Source organism: Dermacentor silvarum, chromosome 4 (assembly GCF_013339745.2).
Source record: "Dermacentor silvarum isolate Dsil-2018 chromosome 4, BIME_Dsil_1.4, whole genome shotgun sequence".
Lineage (NCBI taxonomy): Eukaryota > Metazoa > Arthropoda > Arachnida > Ixodida > Ixodidae > Dermacentor > Dermacentor silvarum.
In genome coordinates, this window is record NC_051157.2 from 118,796,498 (window position 1) to 118,819,301 (window position 22,804).

The window sequence follows — 22,804 nt, forward strand, 5'->3', positions numbered from 1 at the left end:
GAACGAGCTAGTGAGCTGCGTGATGATGGCCATGGAATGCAACCTCCTCTCAGAAGAGACGCAATTCGGGGGGCCGTGGGCATCATAGACATGGAAGCTTCAGTGCGCACCATCTCATCACGCTGTCACCGTGGTTTCTGCGTCGAGTAGTAACTATTATACAGGCGAGTGGGACAGTCGTGCTTCCGCGTCCGTGAAGTTTAGAGAGCGATTCCAATGGCGGCGCTTAATGATTGCGAACACGCTGCGAGAATACTCGTCGCATTAGTTTGCTGGTGCAGTTCTCGAAAGCTCGGTCTTCATTACATTCAGTTATGAGTCTGTAAAATGCCACGCATTTCAGAAGAAGCCAAAAATATTTTAATTGAGAGCGCAGGCAGCAAATTTTTAAAGTAGGTTCTCTGTTTTTTTATCTAAAGAATAAGTGTTAATCACTTCGACAATGCTACAGATAACTGATATGTGTCATGGAAAAAATGTAAGGAAAGATTTTCTTCCACATAATCGCCAAATAGAGAGAAGAGGGTTCATTGGCAGAGAAAGTAATCGCACCGTAACTATTTAGCGTGTGGCTTATACCGGGGCCGGTATATTGTAAAGATTCCTTTAGCTCATTTCTATTCTTTCCTTATCTCCGGCAGGGACGGCCAGCCGATTTTAGGTGAAAACGGTGGCTGAGCGCTGCTTAAACCACTCACACAAGCCCCGAATGAAGTAGCCATTAGATAGATTAGAATAGCCCTCAACATCAGTCAGCAGTGTGTTGAAATAAGTAGAAGGGACGGAAATGTGACATAGCGAGGAATAAGAAGGAAGAGTGTGCAAGAAATTGGCCGCCGTGTTTGTATAAGCTGCCCCTCAAACGCTACACGCAATCGGTAACATCTCACTACAGCAGAACGCTAAAACGAATGTTGCAGCACTGTGCTGCCCGAGAACTTGCAGCAGAATGCTGGGAGCTTTCAAATAATATACTTTCGCACTGCTATCTATTAGGTTCGTGGTTACTACGACTGCAGCAACCGAACTAAAAAAAGGCGCTAGTCCGCGATTGGTCAATAAAGCCCGATGATTTTTTCTTGGACGGGGAAGTGGCTTTCCAGGACACTGAAACGGGCCCCATTCAGGTGGATGGCAATTCTTCTTGCGTGAAACTTACTCCACCCTGCTCATTTCAGCTGTACTTAATTGAAAATAATGAAATAATTTCCCAGAGTACCTTCAGCTAAGCAAGAGTAAAAATATACGAAGGAACCACTTTGCATCAATGGCCTAACATATTCTTCCCTTGCAGGATTCACTCCCTGTCCGCATCAAGGGCTTTATTTTGTGAACACTCCAGCTATCTTCACTTTGTTTATTCTCTCATCAAGTCACTTATGTCTGCAAATTAAGGAAAAGGGTATGTGGAATCTGAATTTCTTCTATAGGAAGTCTGTAGTGGGAAATGTGTAGTGTTGCCATTCCAGCGATTCTGTCGCTATATTTGACGACGTTCTTGTCTATTTAGCGACATCTTTTGGAATTTAGTTGCTGGTGACCTCTTAGCGACGTGATAGAACAATTGGCCACATTTCAGCGACTTCGAAGTTCGGAAAGTTGCTTTGGAAATACCCTTTCAGAACGCACTTTATTCTTCAAAGCTACCGTGAGCGGATGAACTTGTCTGTATGATGCGCACGCAATGTGAGCATCATGAAGGAATGCTTATCTTTATATTATCCGCAGTGGGCTCACAAAATCCGTTTTCTTAATATTCTTTACGAAACTGATTTCAATAGGTCTAACGCTGTGTGTTCTCCCCTTTCAGTAAATAAGTTCGGTTGGTATGCATTTACAAATTTTATTTGTGAGATTTAGAAGGTCTCAAAGGAATAATGAGAAATGTCGACTGTAAAAACGCGTAGACATATGAGCGACTGAGCTCGTTCAACTGAGTCTGAACACACTGCTTCCGTATCACAGGGGTTTTGGAAAAACCAGTACTGCGTAACAGCCCTCTGGTATACCAAGGGACGGAAGCGTAGTAGTTGACTTAGATAAAGGCCACGTAATTGTCGTCGCCGTTTTAACATGCGACCTTCTCTGTTTTGCAGAATTTTTCTATCCTTTCAGGAGCCCCTATAACTAGAAACGTTTCTGGGATAATGTGATCCAAGTGCCTTTGCGAACTGTGGAAAATATATTGTGTTCTTCTGTGATGGTACTGCCTTTATAAACTCACAATCTGAAGGTAAATGCCGAAATTAAGCTGTCCGTTTCCGTTGCTATGAAAGTATAATAGTAGAGTAAAACGCCACCACACTACTGGTAAATTCTCTGTTAATTCTTCACTCACACGGACTCCAGACAAACGTGGGACGTTTCGGTAAAGGATTTACGCTATGATAGCGTATAATATAGTATTTGAAAACGCCTACGTTACCTAAAATTCAGTCATAAGCTTTAGCGAGAAACTTAGCGTCCTTGCGGCAGAATTCAGTGCCAATTTTTAGTAACTTTTTCGTCTCACTTTAGCGATACGATTGAAGAAAATAGGCAACACCGGATCTGTGACTAGCGCATGATTTTTCATGTATGGCAAATGATGTACCCAGGTATACATGGATAGCGCTTGTGTGCTGCCGCTGTATGATTTGTGTCTGTTCCTGTCTTCGGGACTCCAGATGTTCTTAACCTATCTTCTCGCAGCTTTTTGTCTGGAATCCCTTCCTTAAATGACTGATAGGATAAAAGCATTCCTCCATTCAATCGTTCATACCCTACGGAACAGACATGATATCAGTTCAAGTTACAGAGGCCAAGTAGTCGATTTGTCACGAAGTCACTTGCATTTGTAATCTAACAACCTTAAAGAAATATCCACCAAGACCTGCTCTGCTTTCTTTTTTATTCTGAAATGTGGCACTCAGACGTTTTGTTGACATCGTCCAAAAGAATACTGAACATTGTTGTTTTACTGGTTCCTGGTGCCTTATATTTTCAATTAGACAGCGACGAGTCCGTACAATTTCTCCAGCAGGTCGCTTCTCAGATGGCCAGATAACCATAAATCAACCTTTGTACGCATTTTTTTTCGAAAAAAAAGGCAGTCGAAGAATTTATTTTCTTTAACAATGCAGCCCAGGAAATCTTGAGAAATTTGAGCACGACCAAGTGCGTTGGTAAGCCTATAATGTAACTTTTCATTTGTTAGACTAACAAGAAGCAGCACTCCTAAGAGGTCTTCCCTGTTTGCCGTTGTATGGTCCCGCTGTTGTGATACGCGTCCGCTTGAGCTGAGCGTGTTACGAGTGCGAACTCGCCCAACTATTCCGAGAAACGATGTAACAAATGCATGATGATTATTAAGATATGGTTACTGCTAGTAAACAAGCCATCCCCCACCTATTTGTCCTTGTGTGGTGATGGGTATACAGTTTTCACTCGCTTTGTTGATTAGGTATGAACTGGAGATAAGTATAGCTTTGTTTCGTATGGGTCACATTACAGGGTAAAACGTCAATACAGCTTTCTGTTGCTCAGTATCGGCCTACGTAAAAGTGTTTTTCCGAGCGTGAAAGAGGCCCGCGAATACATGCGCGAGGCACTTTGCGCGTATTCGCGGGCTTCTTTCATGCTGCGAAAAACACTTTTTATGTAGCACGTATTGAGCAACGGAAAGCCATAATGGGAGTTTTTCATCTTGCTCTAGAATTTTCTCATTGACACATTGATAATTAGGACAGTAGTTCTCTAGTTAAATAAATAATTACAATTACCTAAAGAATCTCGCTAACGAATAAATTACTGTCGGCTACTCCACTGTACTGGAAACAATATGTCCTAGGTTTACTTCTAGTAACGAAATTCCTCTTCCTTTAAATTTTTAGTTCTGTGTTTTTCTTTGTTGCAGCTGCGACTACTTGGGAGTGACTTTTCTTACTCTTGGCGACATCCTTCCTTCAGAATTTATACCCAAAGAGTATGGCGGAGAGCGGGAGGACTTTGATTACGAAAGCCAAGAGACATTTTTCCAGAGTAAGACGAGCCATTTTGAGCAAATGCGTCAATTTGGCTACTCGTCAGCTAAATAAAGGATACGGCTGTCACATCAGAAACGGCTTTCTTGCGACGGATGTTCCTATACTCCCATCTCAAGTTCGCATTTTTAAATAAATAGCAAGCTGACGCTGCCGGCTTCACTGCCACTACTTTTTGCTCATAATAACCAGTGTTTTCTGCTAAGAAACCGGCTCACAATTGAACCACTAGCAAAATTAGGTTCTTCTTCGCTCCAGAGAAAACGGGTGCTATACTCTCTCTCTCTTGGGCGTCTGAGACGCATCGCCAAAATGGTCTGCTCAAGCAGGGAGTGCCGCCGCTAAAGGTAGAGGCTGTAGGCTCGCTAGTGGCTTCAGATGGATGGAAGCACATGCTGAAGTTTCAGCAAAGAAAATTTGTATTTGCAAGGACTTTTTACGTGAACGTATTAGACAGATACAAAGTCGAACTGCATTACTAAGGGGAAGCATGTCTGGACAAACCCGACGATTCCTAGCACCTCAAGTCTTGGGCAACACAGCCACGTCTCCTAGCCCTCGATGCCCCGCCTCAAACATTTCCAGTCCAATCAGCATTGCGTGTTTTTTATGAATGGGTTGTCAACACCAATCATTAAACTTGTTTTTGGTTCATCACATGAATGGTCCGTCGGCTAATCCATCAGTGAAGCTAGAATACTGCTACCTTTCTCTAACGTAGTTCACAGTGGGGACTGCTTTGCATAAATATGCCTTCTAAAAATACAACAGTCAAGAGGACACGAAACTCGTACTCATCGTAAATTCTGAGAAACGGCATGCAACCACGGATGGCACCATAAGGAACTCAAAAGCAGCATGCACGGCTGGAACAATTCTTACACTTGGAAGGATTACGAGTGAGAATCAACGGGGATCATCTCAGCAACCCGCGGTTTTCATATTGCATTTATTTTACAACGGCAGCGCAAAAGAGAAGGCAACACAGAGAAAACATGCACAGGAGAAGCGCTGAACAAAGGACTGACCGTGTATTGCAAACTGCACTGAATAAATACAAAAAGCCCATCTACGTGAATATCCCCACTCAAACTTATAGCTTACGTCAAACCTTTCAAGAAGACTGATTTCACATTCAAGGAGGTTAGAAGAAACCAATATGTGACATTCATGGTTTCTCTTTACATAGAGAGCTTTAATGGTTTCACGTGCTTTTTGATCTATGTGCTTGATAGTGAAACGTGTCCTTTGTGAAACTTTTGCGACCACATAGCGTACAATGGAATGACAAATGCGCTCAACAGGACATTGTCCTGCAAGCATCGATGAGGACTTGAGCTGCAACAAATCATCGAAAAACCTTATTGGACAAAGTGGCTTGAGCATGAATATGATCGAAGACGGCTATAGTAATGTTAGTAGCCTGGCAAGAGAACGAGAATTCATGATCGGCTGTCATCCCCTAGAATCTCTGTAAGAGTACGTCAACCTAGACCAATTAGTCACAGAGGACCCTGGTCACAAAAAGAAAACTTGCAGAAAAATAAAAATGGGTTGAAGCGCAAACGGTAGGCATTGCCCAGTCATGACAGGTAGCCTTGTCGCTATCCTTGAAAAGTGTACAATAATTACATTCTCCCGGTACTAACATATGTGGCAACAACTTGAAGGACCACAAAGACGCTTGAGAAAAGTTATAAAGACCGCGTAAGGAGCGACATAATGAAAAATGACCGGCGTAACGTTAAGAGACAGGAAGGCAAGGGTGTAGATTAGAAAGCAAGCGGGCATAACCCGCTAGTGGACATTAAGCACGACCAAGTGGTTTTCTAGTGGACATTAAGAAGAAGAAATGGAGTTGCCGGGCAGATAACCATGCCGGGCAGATAACCGGTGGCCCATTCGAGTTACAGAATGGGTGCCACGAGAAGGGAAGCTTAGTGGGGGACTGCAGAGAACTACGGAATGTGATGAAAATAGGAAACTTGCAGGCACAAGATGTTGTCAGTTGGCCCAAAACAAGAGTAATTAGAGATCGCGGGGAGAGGCGTTCGTCTTTCTGTTGACATAAATAACCGGTGGTGGTGGCTGCTGATGATGATGATGCTGATGATGCTGATGATGATGATGATCAGTAGGAGCAAGAGGCGGACGACAACGCTGACGACAAGGCAAGACGCGTAGAAAAGCGTCACTCTTAGAAGACGAAAAGGGGTACAAGAACGCGTCAGCAAAGCAGACACATGCCACGAAAATTCAGCAAGGCAGGCCGCCAATAGAGAAATAGCAATGATAAAGATACAGATTTGTTATATATGCCCCACGACACGCCAAACTCCGTCATGGTAATAGAAAAAAAATATGTGATATGAATACACAACTTCCTATAGGTGTGATTTGAACTCCCACAGTATCTCATTTTTCTTTTTCAGTGATTCACGCCATAACGAACAGTTTGTGTATCTGAAGTGAAAGTTACACATCATTCTTCGCATATTCACTTTCCATAAATCTTCGAAGCACGAGTGAGCGGAAAAAAGTCCTTTCGTGCGAAACGTCCCAGACTCCAAGAAGTAACCATATCACCTATTCTTGCGAGAGACAAGTGGGCTATCGTTGGCAATTATGCGAATAGGGTTTGCCGAAAGTGAGTAAAGTATTTTTCTCAGAAAAAAAAAAGAAAACTTTGGGCACGTAAGCAGTATTTGAAGTTTACGCGAAGAAGCAAATCTTCGTTGGAGGCAATTTTTTTTTTCATCTTGTGTGAAAAAAAATCGCAAAGACAAACCTCATTTTATAATATTCCACTTGCGTTTTTATTTCATGTAACGTCATAAGTGAACGCAGGTAAGCATTTTCCTCGTTTAATTGGCTCAGTAAAAAACCGACCAAATTGGGCGTTTTCTGCATTATTTTTTTTCTCAGAAACGTTCATTTTTCAACCAGAATAATTTCTTTCCCTTTCGCCTTTTGCTATCGATTATGCTAAGAATAATCTTAAATTATTATTAAATACTTTGTGTGAAAACAACTTTCAAACTTGGCAGACAACTAATGTTTCTGTCAATGCAGGTCTAAATTAAGCATCAGATGTTATGAGTAAAGATACCCCCACAGTCAGTATAATTGACTGTAGGTAAATGTGTCAAATTTACATAATATTATGCCATATGGTGATGGAGACTTCATGGAAAGTAAGTAAAGGTGCTAGAATGAAAGTTTCTGGATTTTATAATGAGTGATGATAAACGCAAAATAATTAAATATGTAATTATTGTTCACTCAGTCATGCTATGTTACTTCACAAAAAGAATTGAATCACCTGCTCGATTTTCATGCACAAGTTAATTAATGACTGCAAGCAATACTAGAAATTAAAAAAATACTTCGCAATTGCTAAAAATTAAAAACTAAATTATGGGGTTTTACGTGCCAAAACCACGATCTGATTATGAGGCACGCCGTAGTGGGGGACTCCGGAAATTTTGACCAACTGGGGTTCTTTAACGTGCACCTAAATCTAAATACACGGGTGTTTTCGCATTTTGCCCCCATCGAAATGCAGCTGCCGTGGCCGGGATACGATCCCGCGACCTCATTCCCAACACCATAGCCACTGAGCAACCACGGCGGGTATTTCGCAATTGCTACCAAAACACCCCACGTCAAACGTGAGGTTAAACGTCAGGAGAAACAAGGCAGTGCCTTTACCAAAGCAGTCGTCTGTAGCGATATTTTTCACTCGCAATTAAATAAAGGTATTTTATGTAGGCCCAATGTTCGATTGACAATAAGCTTTATGTTTGTGGTCCATCCCTTGACACCACTGCACAGAAATGGCGAAAATAAGTCGAGTACACAAATGTCTATGCCGTGACTGGAAGGGATATGATAAATTCCGTGAAATACGCACCTACCTCTAGAGCACTGCATGGGCCGATTTTTTCAGCCCGGGCCCGGCCCGGGCCTGTTTTTACGTTGGGCTGCCCGCCCGAGCCCGATAAAAACTTTTATGGCGAGACTCGGGCCTGGCCCGCCACCCCTTTACCTTAGGCCCGAGCCCGGCCCGAACCCGGCCCGAGACCGAAAAATATATGTTTTTTAGAGTTTTGACGCCCGAGAATAACTCGCTGCACGTTACATGCACCCCACCAGAAAGCCAGAGCCCGGCCCGGGCCCGGGTCAAAAAGCACACGCCGTTCCCGAGCCCGGCCCGAGCCCGAGAAAAAACTGCTCTACAAGGCCCGGCCCGGCCCATGGGCCGGGCCGGGCCCGGGCTTTTGAGTAAGCCCGAGCCCATGCAGTGCTCTACCTACCTCTCAATTAGCTTGTCATTTAGAAATGTTATTTCAAGTGCAGTTTGAGAAGAGAAGAAAAAAAAATGTCACAGTTTCGCCCTAAGGGCGAAGCAATGAATGCGATAGCAACACAGCAATGTCATACGAAGTAAGGTGAGCGGCTTTGGTAGCAATATGAATTGTAGTAAACATGAGCTGATTAAGTAAGCAGGTGTGCTGCGGCGTAAGTAGACCGACATGAAGAGAGACTCGATGACCACGAGAAGGCGCGTGTGAAACGGTGGTGTTGATGAGAAGCGCTTCCCGTGTGCAACGCGTGCGAAGGGACGCACCTGTAGTGCTGCACTGCCGATCCGGGCAGCATTGCATGTGTAGCGTGCGTTGGAAAATGTGGCCCGACTATTACTAACTGAATGAACAAGCGTGGTGTGAGCGCGCACAAACAAACATGAATAGATCACACTGAATGACTGCAGACAACGACTGTCAAAACGCTGGCAGCGAGCCCATACGCCGCAGCGGGCGAAGGTACGTGCGGTCTATCGCTTCAATTAAAACTGAGCGGCGAATGCACGGCGCATAAAGGTCAGAGCCGTTTGGAGATAAGAGGCGAGCGACGAGCGCGGTAGTTGACAGAGTAGAAGTGCGCCCATCCCCCCCCCCCCCCCCCCTCCGCGCTCCCTCCGGCACAGGCTTCCCGCTTCCTTGCTTGCGCGTGGGTGATTGAGTGCGTTCGCTCTCCGTGATAGCGCGCGTCCCCGCACGCTTCCGCTCGGGCATACGGCGCGCGGCGAAGATTTTATCTATAGGGAACCTCACGGCGACGGCGGCGGCGGCGACAACGACGGCAGAAATCCGGTTGAAGTGTCCATATAATTGCTATCGCAATAAAATGTTGAAGTCCAAAACCAATCTCCCTAGTAGGCACTGCCGAACCGTCTTCACTGCAGAACACGCACGTGCCACAGTCGAATCCTTCTCGCCCTTATGAACGTTGGATTAGATCTCCAACGTTGGAACGTTGGAGATTGACATTTTAGGATAACACATTTTAGTATAACTACATTTTATGATAACAGATTTGTGTGATGAAAGTAAACTGCTATGAGGTCGTCGTCAAAACCAAAGAGTTATCAAACACAAGATATTTTGCACTACCCAGATTCGTTGTTTCGAAAGTGCAAGGGATCAGCGCATTACGAGTTATACAAGAACCTGAATCACGGATACAACGCCGACCATGGCATATCTCTTTCGAATCAAATTGTGCTCAGGTCATGCTTCATCCCTTCACTTTAATTTATTCGCATTTCTAGTTTTGCTCACAAATGAGAAAACGAAGGTTAAGGTGAATAGGCGCACACCTGCAACTGACAAGAGGACCTTCAAGCCGGTGCAATATGCTCTCTAAACATCATGGGTGACATGTCGGCATTGCTCTGTCACGCACATCGGAAATATTTCCCGCGCTTGTCAGTTTATAATAGTTTCTGGAAGTCATCAGTCGACAGTCAGACAAGTCTGCACGTAAGGCGACCTGTGCGATGCTCTAGGTCATTTTCCACGTGAAATTCCTGCAAGCAAACTAGCGGCGAATGGACATCAGAAATAATAGGGCACAGGAGCCACTCCGACACCTTGAAAATGGATGGTGAAAGCCAAAGCCCAGCCCCTAGCCTTCCCACATTGTTTTCTTAATATGAATAGAGTGTTCGCCTGCCTGACCACCCCGAGCCACAATAATGAGAAGTTGGGAACAGACGACAAAACGCCGCGATGTATTGGTACTGATGTCAAACGACACAGTGCACGTTTCCTTGGCCAATATCCAGAGTGCATATGCGTGGAGCAAATATAGCCGGTGGCACGTACGGTTTCCACAGTTCTGCAGTGCCTGCCGGTGATATTTGTTGCAGGTTTCAAATTTATTTTTCTCACCTGAAACAAATTTACTCAAATGAATATTTCTAGATCACAAGCAAAGAGGTTCGCGCGTTTAATGAGCCATCTCACGTAATTTAATCTGGAGAGTCCTGATGCTTAATTTTAGTCTGAATCTCATTTTCAGCTTAATCTTGAAGTAATATTTCTTTTTCAAAAGTTCTTTCTTTTAATAATGTAAAGTTAGTTTTAGCATAAACTATAGCAACAGGTAAAAAAAATGGGGCTCAAACATTAACGATGTTTATGCATGAAATTTCTGAAAACGCCATTTTTCTGCTTTTCTTACTCAGCCAATTAAACGCACCAGTCTTACATGGGTTGACTTATGACCTCACATCAAAGAACAATTCAAGTAGAATATTCTAAAATAATATTTGTCATATTACCCTAGTTTCAGACTTGATTTTAAAAAAATTATCTCCGACCAACTTTCGCTTCTCCGCGCAAATTCCAAGGAGCGCTTACGTGACCAAAACTTTTTTTCGAGAAAAATATTTCAGGGAAACCTCATTCACACGATCGCCCAATAGCCCAATTGTTTCAGAACAATTGGCGATGGTTGCTTTTGGAGTCTGATACGTTTCGCGTGAAACGACCCAAACTAATTCTGCACGAGAGCTCTAAATTGGGCTAGTTGCCGACCAGCCGGCAGCTAACAAACAGCGTTGTGCTTTAGTGTCTTCTGTTTCTTTTTTTTTTTACGTGCCGTACGATTTCAAGTAAAAATAATTCAATAGTTAGCGCATCTTTCGTGTAAGTGCCACTTGTTCCGTCCGTCGTCTGCGCTGTTCCATGCTGACATATATTTTTGTTATTGCATATACCTCCGCCTAACCCACCTTCTTTTGTCAAGGACATCATGGGTAAAGTCTTCGAACGTCGAGACGAACTCAATACAACAGAAAAACTATAAGCGTTTAGAAAGTGCGCGAGCAGTTCGGCTGCACTCTAAGTTCAGAGATATGGGCTCCAAGGGCGCGAGGAAGTATATGTTCAAGTACAGTGTACTAGAATAGAATACACTGTAGTTCAAGATTGCAGAGAGTTACTCGACGCCAAGCGGCCTTGAGCCATTTTAAGAGAGAGAGACAGAGAGAGAGTGAAGGGTCTCAAAATGGCAACATGAGCGCCCGCCTCTTTGCGTATGCATTTACACGCGGTTTCCCTCTCCAGTCCTCCTGGCTCTCAACAACGACGATATTTACAAAATGGCTGCGTGTAGAGATAACGGCCTCGGAAACTGTGACGTTGCGCTGGCACACTTTCCTTGCGCTGAAGCGCAGTACAACTATCAGCGCAGCGAAACTAGTTTACGTGTTGCTTGACTCCGCGACTCGCGTTAGCCCGGCCTTGTGCGCAGCTTATGCGAAAAGATTTGCATCTTCAGACAGGTGCCGGGGACGTCTTAACACCGGCATGCTGTTTTCCATAAAGCGTCTTTTCTAGGTGTGCAGTACCCCGGTTAGCTGCGCATTGCAAGCCACGATGACAAACGTGTTCAAGAATCGCATTCAGCAGGTCGTACGTATGATGTTTCTTTCTCCGCAAACCAGCCTCATTGAAGCTAACTTGACGAGCGTCTTTCAATTTACCAGCACATTGCTGATAAGTCAAGTAATTAAGAGTTAGCATACGTAACATCGATTGGCACATTCCTTATATTCTCTATTGTGCTCGTTTCGCTATGTGTTTCTTGCGAGAATGTTTAACAAATTGTATCTAAGCGATTTTGTTAGCCTGACATGAACAACACAGCATGGCATTGCCAGTGAGGACTACCGTCGACAAGAAGAGGAATGTCGTTCGCTTAAGTTTGTTTTGTCTAGTCTAACAACTTTACGCGCATTAACTCCTGCAGGCATAATGCCGAACATAGCATCAACTTCTTAGGACAACACGAAGGTAGAAATGGTAAACGGCACAATACTTAAATATGGCGTAACCATAATCGGTCTGCTCTAACTGCCCTCCATTATAATCACGAACACTTCGCTTAAAGCCGACTTGATCATGTATCTAGAGAAGGTGACTGAAAATGAATGAGTACTCTGTAGTATATAATAAACATGGTTACTTCTGGGGTGCAACGGCGGTTGCTGATAAGTTTACTGCAATGTCTAACATATTTATGCACTTCCACTCCCCGTCTGCATGTATCTGTTTCCAGGCAATAGGACGGTCCTTTCGGAAACGCTTTTGTTGCGCTAGATTCCTTCCGAGCAGATTCAACCAGGCTACGAGCAGCGCAGTTTCTATCCAAATTTAAGCCACCATCAGTAGCGAACCCAGGATCCATGATAGGGGGGGGGGGGGGGGGGGGTTGCATTTTCGTTGGGGGGAGCAAGCACGTTGCATGCAATTTCCTTGCTTTAGCCAGAGGAATCCAACAGCAAAAAAAAATCCCTAATAACTATAATAGTAATGACACCAAGGATAATGACGACGCTTATTTCTTCGGCGATTTACTCAAGGTAATTTAAGAGTGAAGGAATAAATAAATTCAAGACAGTGATAGAGTGTGTTTGTTAATCAGTAAATTCGACCTGAAGCCACCTCCCGAATCGTAATGAGAATGTGAACAAAGCACTGGAGGTACACGTTGGTCTGGTGGGGCTTGACGCGTAGTGGCGAAGGGGGGGGGGGGGGGGGGGGTTACAACACGCGGAACCCCCCCCCCGTTTGTGCGCCACTGGCCACCATAATCTACGAAAGTTAGTTGCCGAGTTATTACAAAAATGAGGGAACTGGTGCTCTCTTTCAAGAGCAAGATTAACGACGTTTCTTTTGCTTTGTGTATTGTGAAGGTAAAGTTCACTGCAGCTGCTTTATACCACGAAGCACTGCGTAAATGAAGCAGAAACCAATAACAGCAATCTTGCTGGTTGCGCCTGACGTTCTGAGGCCAGCGTTGCATAACTACGATATCCTTTAATTGACCACATGTACGAATCTCAGAGAGCTATGCATTTTGCTGTGTAATCGATGTTTGGGGCACCGAAAGTACTACCAGGTACTTGCACTAGTATTCAGATAGAGTCCCCCTTAACAACGATTCCTATTGATGACCATTTCAGCACGTAGGTCACTTGCAACTGGAGGAATATCAGAGTAGATTTCACGAAGCAAACGAAGGACCTGTGTTCGCAAATCTTGGGCGGTATTATGTGAGCATTCCTATCGCTCTTTTTTATTAGATTCTTAGCGTCCATCGTTGACGGTCAGGTGTTGATACACGTTGATAACCTGTTACACCTGTTGATAACGTGGGCAGAGCGCCGCTCTCACCACTGGCGAAGCGCGAGAAGATATAGCATTAGAATAGAATCACTATACATTATCATGGTCCCTTTGCTCATCTAATGCCGTTTCCGCAATGGACCACAGAGGATAACAATCAGCTTGAAAACGATATTATCGCCTCGGTGATGGCCAGTTGCGCATGGCCCTTACGTACGAGAAAACTTTCAAAGGGCAAGCAGCCCCATCTAGAACATGCGCAAATGTAGCCAGCCCATAGCACAACCCTTCCGTGTCTACCAACACAATAGCGCGGAGAGACACCTTATCTGCAACGTCCTCGACAGATTGAGGCAGTCTCAGAACAAAAGATACTAAGTCAGTGATCTCAAACAAAATGAGCGCAGATATGACCAGCTTGATGCATACAGCAGGTGATACCTGCGCTCATTTGGTTGCTGAAGGCTACATGCTGACATGATAGAATTTGGAAACGCTTGGAGCTGCACTTGACTTATCGGCATTCTGCGTTCGTCGTGCTCGTCTCCTTTTAAACTCAAAACACCTTACGTCATCCCGACGCGCAAGATAGTAGACAAAGACTTGCTGCCTCACTGCCTTTTCGTAAATTAGTTTTCATCATCATCATCATCATTTATTTTCCCTTAAGGACCCCTGTCAGGGAATTACATAAGGGGGGGGGGGGGGGGGTTATAGGAGGTAAGAATAGGAATATAGACATGGTTACAATTTCCTACAGCCCGTGGATTTCATTTGAGAACACAACTAAAAAGAAAAAAGGAACACACACAAAAAAGGAAAAACTTCGCGGCACACCGAATACAATGCAAAAGCAAGAAAAAAGGAAAAAAGAAAAAAAATAGAAAGCGAAAGAAGGAAAACACAGTACGGTCATTATAAGGTTAGAGTTTGAGGTAATCAGTAAGCAGCCGTTTAAAGATAATGTGGTTACGCTCGCTGACAACTCTATCTGGTAATCTGTTCCACTCTGCGATAGTGCTAGGCAAAAACGATTGATTAAAGGAAGATGTTGAACCATGCAAGCGCTGGATGCTGCAAGAGTTAAAAGGCGACGAGATGTACGGGTTGGTGGAATAAGAAGCTCTCCATGCAGATGTGGGAAGTTATAATATATTCGATGGAAAAGGCACAGCTTTGGAATTTTCCGACGCAACAACAATGGTTCGAGTCCTAAGGATGATTTAATCTTACTGATACTTTCTTGGCGGCTGTACCTGGAAGTGATGAATCTAGCGGCACTGATTTTGTATTGATTCTAAAGTGTTGATCAAGTAAGCTTGTTGCGGGCTCCAAATAACTGAGGCGTATTCAAGTTTACTTCGAATGAAAGTTTCATAGGCTAGTTTTCGTGTCGATGGGCGGCACAGGGCCAGGTTGCGTCTGACGTAACCAAGTGATTTAGTAGTGTCGGTAGCCAATTTTGTGATGTAGTCGGTCCAGGTCAACTTGCTGTTAATGGTGATACCGAGATAACGATATGATTCAACGGTGGATAGGGTTGTCGAATTTAGAGAATACTGGTATTCCTTGTTAGAGTGCTTACGGGAGATCCGCATAACTTTACATTTGTAGATGTTAAGTTTCATAAGAGAATTGGAACACCAGGTTTCTATTAAATGTAAGTCTTGTTGAAGTATTGCATGGTCGGTTTGGTCCTTGATGCGACGATAAAGTACGCAGTCGTCTGCGAAAAGTCTCATAGAGGATGAAATGCCGTTAGGAAGGTCGTTTATGAAGATGAGAAAGAGAAGGGGACCGAGGACAGACCCTTGTGGTACGCCGGAGATCACGCTAGAAGTGCCAGAGCAATGATTTCCGACAGCTGTGTACTGGAGGCGATTTGTTAGGAAGCAATGAATCCATGACAGTGCGAGAGGGTCGAGATTGAGGCATGAAAGTTTGGCCAAAAGTCGCTGATGGGGAACACAGTCGAATGCTTTGGCAAAGTCTAGGTAGATGACGTCAGTCTGAATTGATGAGTCTAAGTTCAGGTGAAGATCAGTAACAAATTCAAAAAGCTGTGTATCGCATGACAAACCAGGCCGGAAACCGTGTTGATTGTGAAAAAAGAAGGAATGATCCCCAAGATGGCATGCTATTTGTGAATATATTATATGTTCTAGGAGTTTACAGGCAATGCTTGTTAGAGAAATGGGACGATAGTTAGAAGGATCAGAGCGGCTGCCTGACTTATATACAGGTACCACTTTACTGATTTTCCAATCATTTGGAAGTGAGCTATCGGTAATGGACTGGGTAAAAATTATTTGTAATATTTGACTGGAAATTTCTTTCATACCTTTTAGTATCTTAGCAGAGATGTTATCTGGCCCGGGGGCACTAGAAATTTTCAGGTTTTCAATTAGCTTCATAATGCCTTGAGAATTAATGATAATAGGAAGCATGCGGGGGAAACAGTAGCTGGGCAAATCAACGTCCTTTAGTGCAGACTCACCAGTGAAAACAGAAGAAAAATATGAGTTGATTACGTCTGACCGCTGATCAACTGGCACATTTGTCAGGGTAAGTCAAAGAAATGTTGTTGGAGCGATTGTTTGGTTTCAGAATATTCCAAAATTTTTTGGGGTTGACACGAATAATGTTCTGCAAGTCGTGGTGGAAGAATTTCTTTTTCGATTGTTTCAAAGTGTTGGTGTATTCACGAAGGCATGTAAAGTACTTGTCCCACTTTAAAGAAGATTTCGAGCGTTTCGCATCACGAAAAAGACGTTTTTTCTTACCTAACAGCCTCCTTAATGTATTAGAAAACCAGGGCTTTCCTAAATCACCGCGAATGCGAACAAGAGGCACGTGTCTCTCAACAAGCGATAGTAACGTATTCTTAAATAGCATCCAGTTTTCATCTACTGTACGAGAAGGAGCAGTCTGACGAAAAGAAAAAGAAAACTTGTTTAGTTCAGTATTGATTTTGCTGAAGTCTGCTTTGTTGTAGTCCCTAATCTGTTTTGTTGAGGGTTGTCGGATAGGAACTGCAATGCAGAGATTAAATAGTAGTAATTTGTGATCGCTTAGACCACCAACAGATGATAGCGATTTTATTATTTCAGGATCAGAAACAAGAACAAGGTCGAGAATGTTCCCCTCACGCGTTGGCATATCAACCATCTGAGTAAAATTGAATGTTAGGATCGTATCAAGAAAATCTTTGGATTGCCGGCTATGCGCCTCTAGATCTTCCCAGTTAATGTCCGGAAAATTAAAATCTTCTGAATCCCCTCACATATCCAATATTTCTTTTTCCATCCTTGAAAGGCGTCGGTATCGGAGTTCGCCTACTCAATCTGTCCACAATGTTTGTTTATAACAGAAGAAACGGTTACGGTGCTCTTCCGAAGAGTGGCTGAATGTTACGCTCCGAGTCACATGAGGTGGTAAAAGTAGCACCGATGGCCTGCTTTGTTCCCCGATTTGCATGGCGTGTAGGATATACTAGCACTGTGAGATTCGTGCCTAAGTTTTCTCGTCATTGAAAGTCATTAACCAAGGGCCATACATTTGTAACAGCTTGTCCAGTTATAGCCCTCAAAACAGAGTATCGGCTGTGTGTTTACTCTACTTTTGTTTCAATAGATTCGGTGTAGTGCGCCTACCAAATGAGGGAAAAAGAAAACGTGGATCTATATTTTCCCAAGCGGAAATTAAACGAATAAATGACGTGTTTCTTCCAGCCGGCTTACATTCTCAACCCGAATCTGGGCGACCATTGGGATACAATGTTGCCAAAGAATAAAAAAATTAGCCAGCTGCATTTAAAATGCGAATATCGGCCTACAATGGCATTTATTGGCCGGAACAGGCGTAGATGTAGATCCTTTGGGATATACTGGCACGGAACTGGTGGCTAGAACAGTTACGTCGGGCAGCGCTCTGAACCGTAACTTCTGCGTCGTCTTTCGTAAAGCGATACGGTGCTGTTGCTGTTGGTGGTGTGCATCATCTTCAGTACATGGTGTACGTCTTCCTCATCACAGACCAAACAAAACCAGAAGAAAAAAATACTGGAAGCTTCAGCACGTACAAGTTCTTTGTTCCGACAACGTGCTCGTTCGCATACGCAGAAAGTGGAATGTGCCCCCTCTAGCAGCACACCTAAACCTCACACCATCTCTCGCCCCATCCCCACTATAGGACCACAACAAAACTAAACCCAGCTAAAAAGGTATCTAGCGAGGGAACACAAATAAACACTCGCGCTAATTGAATAGTACACTCGTAATGAAAATAGCGCATGGCGTACTATAAAGCTTACCAGGAAGCTCAAAGCAAACACACAAGTAACATCAGCGTCGCAATAAAAAAAATTGTGACGCTCTAACAAAGAAAACCTTGATCATAAAAGAGTGCTGACCGGCTGCAATTACTGAACAGAAAACGAGAGAAAACGCGGGGAATGCGGAAGATGGAAATTCAAGACGATGATCAACACGAGAACAAAATGAGAACAGGAGCCAACGTTTCGACAAGTGAACTTGTCTAGAAAGTGGACCGGCTTCAAAAAGACAAGTCCACTTCATCATCATCATTTAATAACCCTTAAAGGCCCCTTTCGGGGTATTAAAACAAGGGAGGGGGGGGGGGGGCGGAAAAAACAGAAATACAGAGCAGTCATGATATCAAAAATTGTATGAACGCTAAATATAGGAAAAACGAAATATATATATATATACATATATATATAAAAAATAAAAATTAAGCAATAGTAGTAAGACGTAGCACAGGTGTAAGCAAGGGGATTAGGTTTGATAATGGGCTGTCAGTAACTGCTTGAATTTTGAGCTATCACGATCAATAACTCTTGATTGTGGCAGTTCGTTCCAGTGCTCTATTGTGGTGGGCAGGAAAGATTTATGAAATGCGGTGGTAGTTCCATGAATACGTTGTACACTTAAGCTGTTGAAAAGTCGACGAGAAGTGCGGTGAGGAGGAAGAAGAAGTGTATTACGCAACTGGGGAAAATAGTAGTAGAGGTTGTGAAAAAGACACAGTTGTGCAATTGTGCGGCGAGTTGACACAAGTTGACTCTCGAAATGTTGGCTCCTGCTCTCACCTTGTTCTCGCGTTGCTCATCGAAAAGAAAACGTGCATTCACGCAGCCTACAAGAATACACTAATTCAAAATAACACACTATGCGCACGATATTCAATACAGAAAACACCGAATGTATCAGTTCATTGTCGGGTGTCAGCTGCGTAGTTCCAGTCATTACACATCATACATCACTTGAGCTCTCACCTTTTTCAATTGCCACTACGGGGGCCCAGAATTCCACTCCTCCCCCCGCAGTGGTTTCTGCTCTAGCATGTGCGATCCCTTCTGTGTGTTCCCCAGCTCCGTCATAGTGTTACAGGTGTTACTGCCCAGCGTGTCACTTCCGCTCTCTGTGGTGTGGCTCTCGTGAGGTCTGCTAGTGGATTATGGTCAGACGCTACAAATATCCTAGTGTCGAATACCAGAGTATAACATTCCTTAAGGCCTCAAATGATACCAATTTTTTGCGTTCGATCGTTGACCATTTCATCTGTGTGAGCGTGAAGCCGCGGCTGCCAAAGCGATGGTGCACTCTGTGCCATCGTAGGTAAATTGGGCCAGACACGCGCCTACAGCGTTAGCAGGGTTTGTTATCATATGCTTTGCGTTTGTAGGCTCTGATTCGTAAATTTGTTATCACCCTTTTCATTGACGGGGCGTGCGAATCAAATGGCTGCCTTCGGATTTCGTAATTCCAGTGCTTAGCCGAACCACGGGGACGAATCAAATGGAAATAAAAGACACGCACAGCAGATTGTGCATGTTCTTCGTTTCCTTCTGCTTCGTCCTTGTGCTTCGTCCAAGCACTGCTTTTCCAGAATCTGAACCAGGGCGTTTAACCAAGCCCAAACTGAACCGAAAACCGAAGCCAAACCGTTATTTTCAGCTGAACTGGCACCGAACTGAACCGATATTCTTTCCGCCATCTTAGCACTGAACCCGAACCGGAACTCCTTCAAAGTATCGTTCTCATCCGGTTCGACCCCAGGTTCAGCTCAAGGTGAAAACAATATAGGTTGTGACGAGAGAATATATTTCTTGCGTTCATACGGCACAGCGCGCGGTGTACTGCTAAGGACAAACACTTCTTACAGTCTAATGCTGATTACATCGTGGTGGCTACAGCTATCACCAGAGAGGGGCGTTGATCTAGCCTTTTCGCAAGAACATAGATTGCTACACATTGCTACTTGGTGGTCGAGCACTTCCCTACATACGGACACAGCGATTTCACGGTGTCTTGATTGACCGTGACCTCTTCTGAGCACCGGAAGTGAAAATTTTAGGGGATGGGGGGATACCAGGTGCATCCCGGATGCTGACCGCAGTGGGGTAGCCCCTGCCGGTCTATGGTGATGCTTCATAATACTTACGTTGATGGCCTCCTGCGCAGTAGCCTTCATATCCTGCAGCGACTAATCCCAACCCGGAAAAAAAACTTGGAAGCGGCCTGTAACGATTAGCAGCGTGTCTGTGTCTCGGCCTGCCCAAGGGGTCGTCTTATAAAGGAACAATAGCTGACGTTCACAGTTTAAGTCTTGACCTGCTACGAATTCGGGAAACGACCCACTTACATACGAGTATGAGGCATGTTTTTCAAAACAAGAATCATTTCTTGAGTAATATCGAAAAAGAAGAGGATTCCCCATTCGGGCAAGCTGTTGGCGAAATTCGACTTACCATCCCCAAACAGACGCCAAAGATCATGCCACGGCCGTTTCATCCGTGGATGCTTTCACATTCGAAAGTACATCCGTGGAATAGATTCTAACAAAAACACGCCTGAAACAGCTGTTTTAAAGAGAGCACTGGCCTACATTAGCGTGAGGTACTCCACTAGGAATCACATGTTTGCTGACGGATCCTCTATATAACATAGCTCTTCCTGTGGTCGTCTCATTCCTTCCACAGGCCAGACAATTTCCTGGCGTTTAGACTGAGTAACGTCAACAGCTGTCTATGCGATCAAACAAGCGATGAAATACGTACTAAGGCAATTTAAACAGCAATGAACAATTTTCACAGACTTGAAAGCAGCATTGCAAAACCATTGCATGTAAAGCACTTCATCAAGCAAATTCATTTTGGTACAGGACAAGGCATACCTACTCCACTTGGTATTTAAAGCTGCACATTTATTAACATTTCACTGACTTCCAGGACATTATGGTATAATAGGTAAGGAGAGGGTGGATGAGGCAGCCCGCAAAGGCAATGGTGCTTTTGAATAAAATACGTTTTCACTAATAGTTTGGCTTCAGCTTTGGCGATGCGCTATGTACTCAATGAATAACATAGAAGATCGTCTTCACCTTCAGGCAATTAAAATTTTGTGATCAAAATCTAGCCCAGAACTCCAATCGAGGCTACCAAAATATCTACCATGGCATGTGGAGGTCCTGTATCACCGGCTTCAACTAAATGTTGAATACACGAACAGTCTTCTTTTTCGCAATTGCCAATTGCCATGTTGTGACAACTGCGGTGCCATATAATCTCTAGCGCACATGATACTTCAGTGCCCAGTTTACAGAGACAAACGACTGTGATATAAAATGAACAAGGGAAGCTCGACCAAGACCCCTTCACATTGACACGGATGCTGGGTCTCTGACCTTGCCCGTCAAAACATCGCAACACGCTGGTTTTTATATATTGAATTAAACGTTTGCTGTCTAACAGACTTGATGAGACACATCGTCTCATCAAGACTATGATATTATTTTACTTTGCATTAACCGGCAAGTTTTAACAAGATTACCTATCTTTATCGCTTCGGACACTCATTGTGCGGCCCACGCTAAAACAAACGTCACATAATGGCTGCCATGTTCTGTTCAGTGTCGGCCTTACAAACTATTTGTCTACACTAAGAGCTTGAAATGATTTTTGGACAAATTATTGCCTATTCTTTGAATTTATCCCATGGCTGTGCACATCTGAATGAAAGATTTTGATGTTGTTGGAAGTATATTAAAATTGTTTTAGTTACGACTGATCCTTCTTGCTAAAAGATCTTACGCGTTCTCTCCGAACCTGGCGCCTTTATTCAGTTTAACAAAACTGAACACGGATTAAACGAAAGTTAAGCAATACATGAAGTAAACTAATTTTGTGCAGGACAATGTGTGCAACGAGCATGAGCAACGTTAGCTGACTAGAGACATCATTTTTGTGTCGTGTTTATTTTTCATCATTAGACATCTGTCGACCCCGCAACTACAGTAAGGTGCCAGAATTTCACGAGTGCACAAGAAATCACTTACTATTTCCTCTTTTAATGCGACCTATTCAAAACTAGCGTTAAATGTGTCGTGGCTTCTTCACACATGGATCGTTTACAAGGAATTTTCTGCACGTCACGAAAGTCGCAGGTAATGATTACATGGTAACGGAAACAACTGAACCGCGCATCTGTAATCCCGGTGTTTGTGGCTGTAAGCCACATAATTAACGTATCGCTCAAAGCTGCGTGCAGGCCGCATAGGCCATGTCTTTCTATTTCTGTCTGTGCTTCTATAAGACAGGGGGTAATCAAATTTCTCTTCTGATCTCGACTCTTTTAGAACGCGCTCGCGCCATTCTCTCTCTCCTATACCCTGTGAATTCTAAAGCTTTCAATGCGGCTTCGACCGCACTGACCCGTGCATCAGTGATAAGGCGCGCCAACTACACCCCTATTTTCAAGACGTATAGAGGAACCCTTGCAAGCGAACCGTAAGCCAAGAAGCCGTGCTCCATCTGGCGAGCGTGTTGAATTTATGATTGCTTGAATGTTCGTGGAATTCAGGTATCAAGGTGTCCTTACGCAGCCGGCAGTAAAAAAAATGAGGTGCACATACTTTATGTCTATTCTTCTTCAAAGGAACAATAAAGAGAAAAATTGATTAAGCAACATTAGTAAAGCACCCTTCTACAATAACAAGAGCAACCTGCTCCTACCGTGACAAGGGACTTGATAGGTCACAAAACTGCAAGGACGAAAGCACGGTTGGCGATGTCGTCTTGAAGTTCCCGCCCCGTTCAGCTCTGGCGTCATTTGCAACAAATCGTTGAAGACCTTAGCCCACAAAATGTAAGAGTAGGTCTGAAGATTAATATGCAGACGACTAAGGCATTGTTCAATGGTCTGTCAAGCTAACACGGATTGGCAGTCATGCCCTAAAATTTGACAAGAGTAAGTTTACCTGCGTCAGTTAGCCACAGGTGAC

At 43.8% G+C, this 22,804-nt stretch overlaps 2 protein-coding genes across 3 annotated transcripts in view; both read left to right on the forward strand.

The window, feature by feature from the left end:
• The window catches only part of LOC119450579 (alpha-tocopherol transfer protein-like), a 26,236-nt gene extending 21,688 nt beyond the window's left edge, over positions 1 to 4,548 (forward strand). For both annotated transcript variants that reach the window (XR_007466480.1, XR_007466479.1), the window contains one exon: positions 4,370 to 4,548. The gene's annotated coding sequence lies outside the window, so the exon portion shown is untranslated. The remainder of the gene's footprint in view (positions 1 to 4,369) is intronic.
• A 7,096-nt stretch (positions 4,549 to 11,644) lies between these two features.
• Positions 11,645 to 22,804, forward strand: part of LOC119450581 (alpha-tocopherol transfer protein-like) — a 28,118-nt gene continuing 16,958 nt past the window's right edge. Inside the window, exon 1 of the mRNA XM_037714086.2 lies at positions 11,645 to 11,785. Within this exon, the coding sequence (XP_037570014.1) occupies positions 11,750 to 11,785 (36 nt within the window). The 5' untranslated portion in view covers positions 11,645 to 11,749. The remainder of the gene's footprint in view (positions 11,786 to 22,804) is intronic.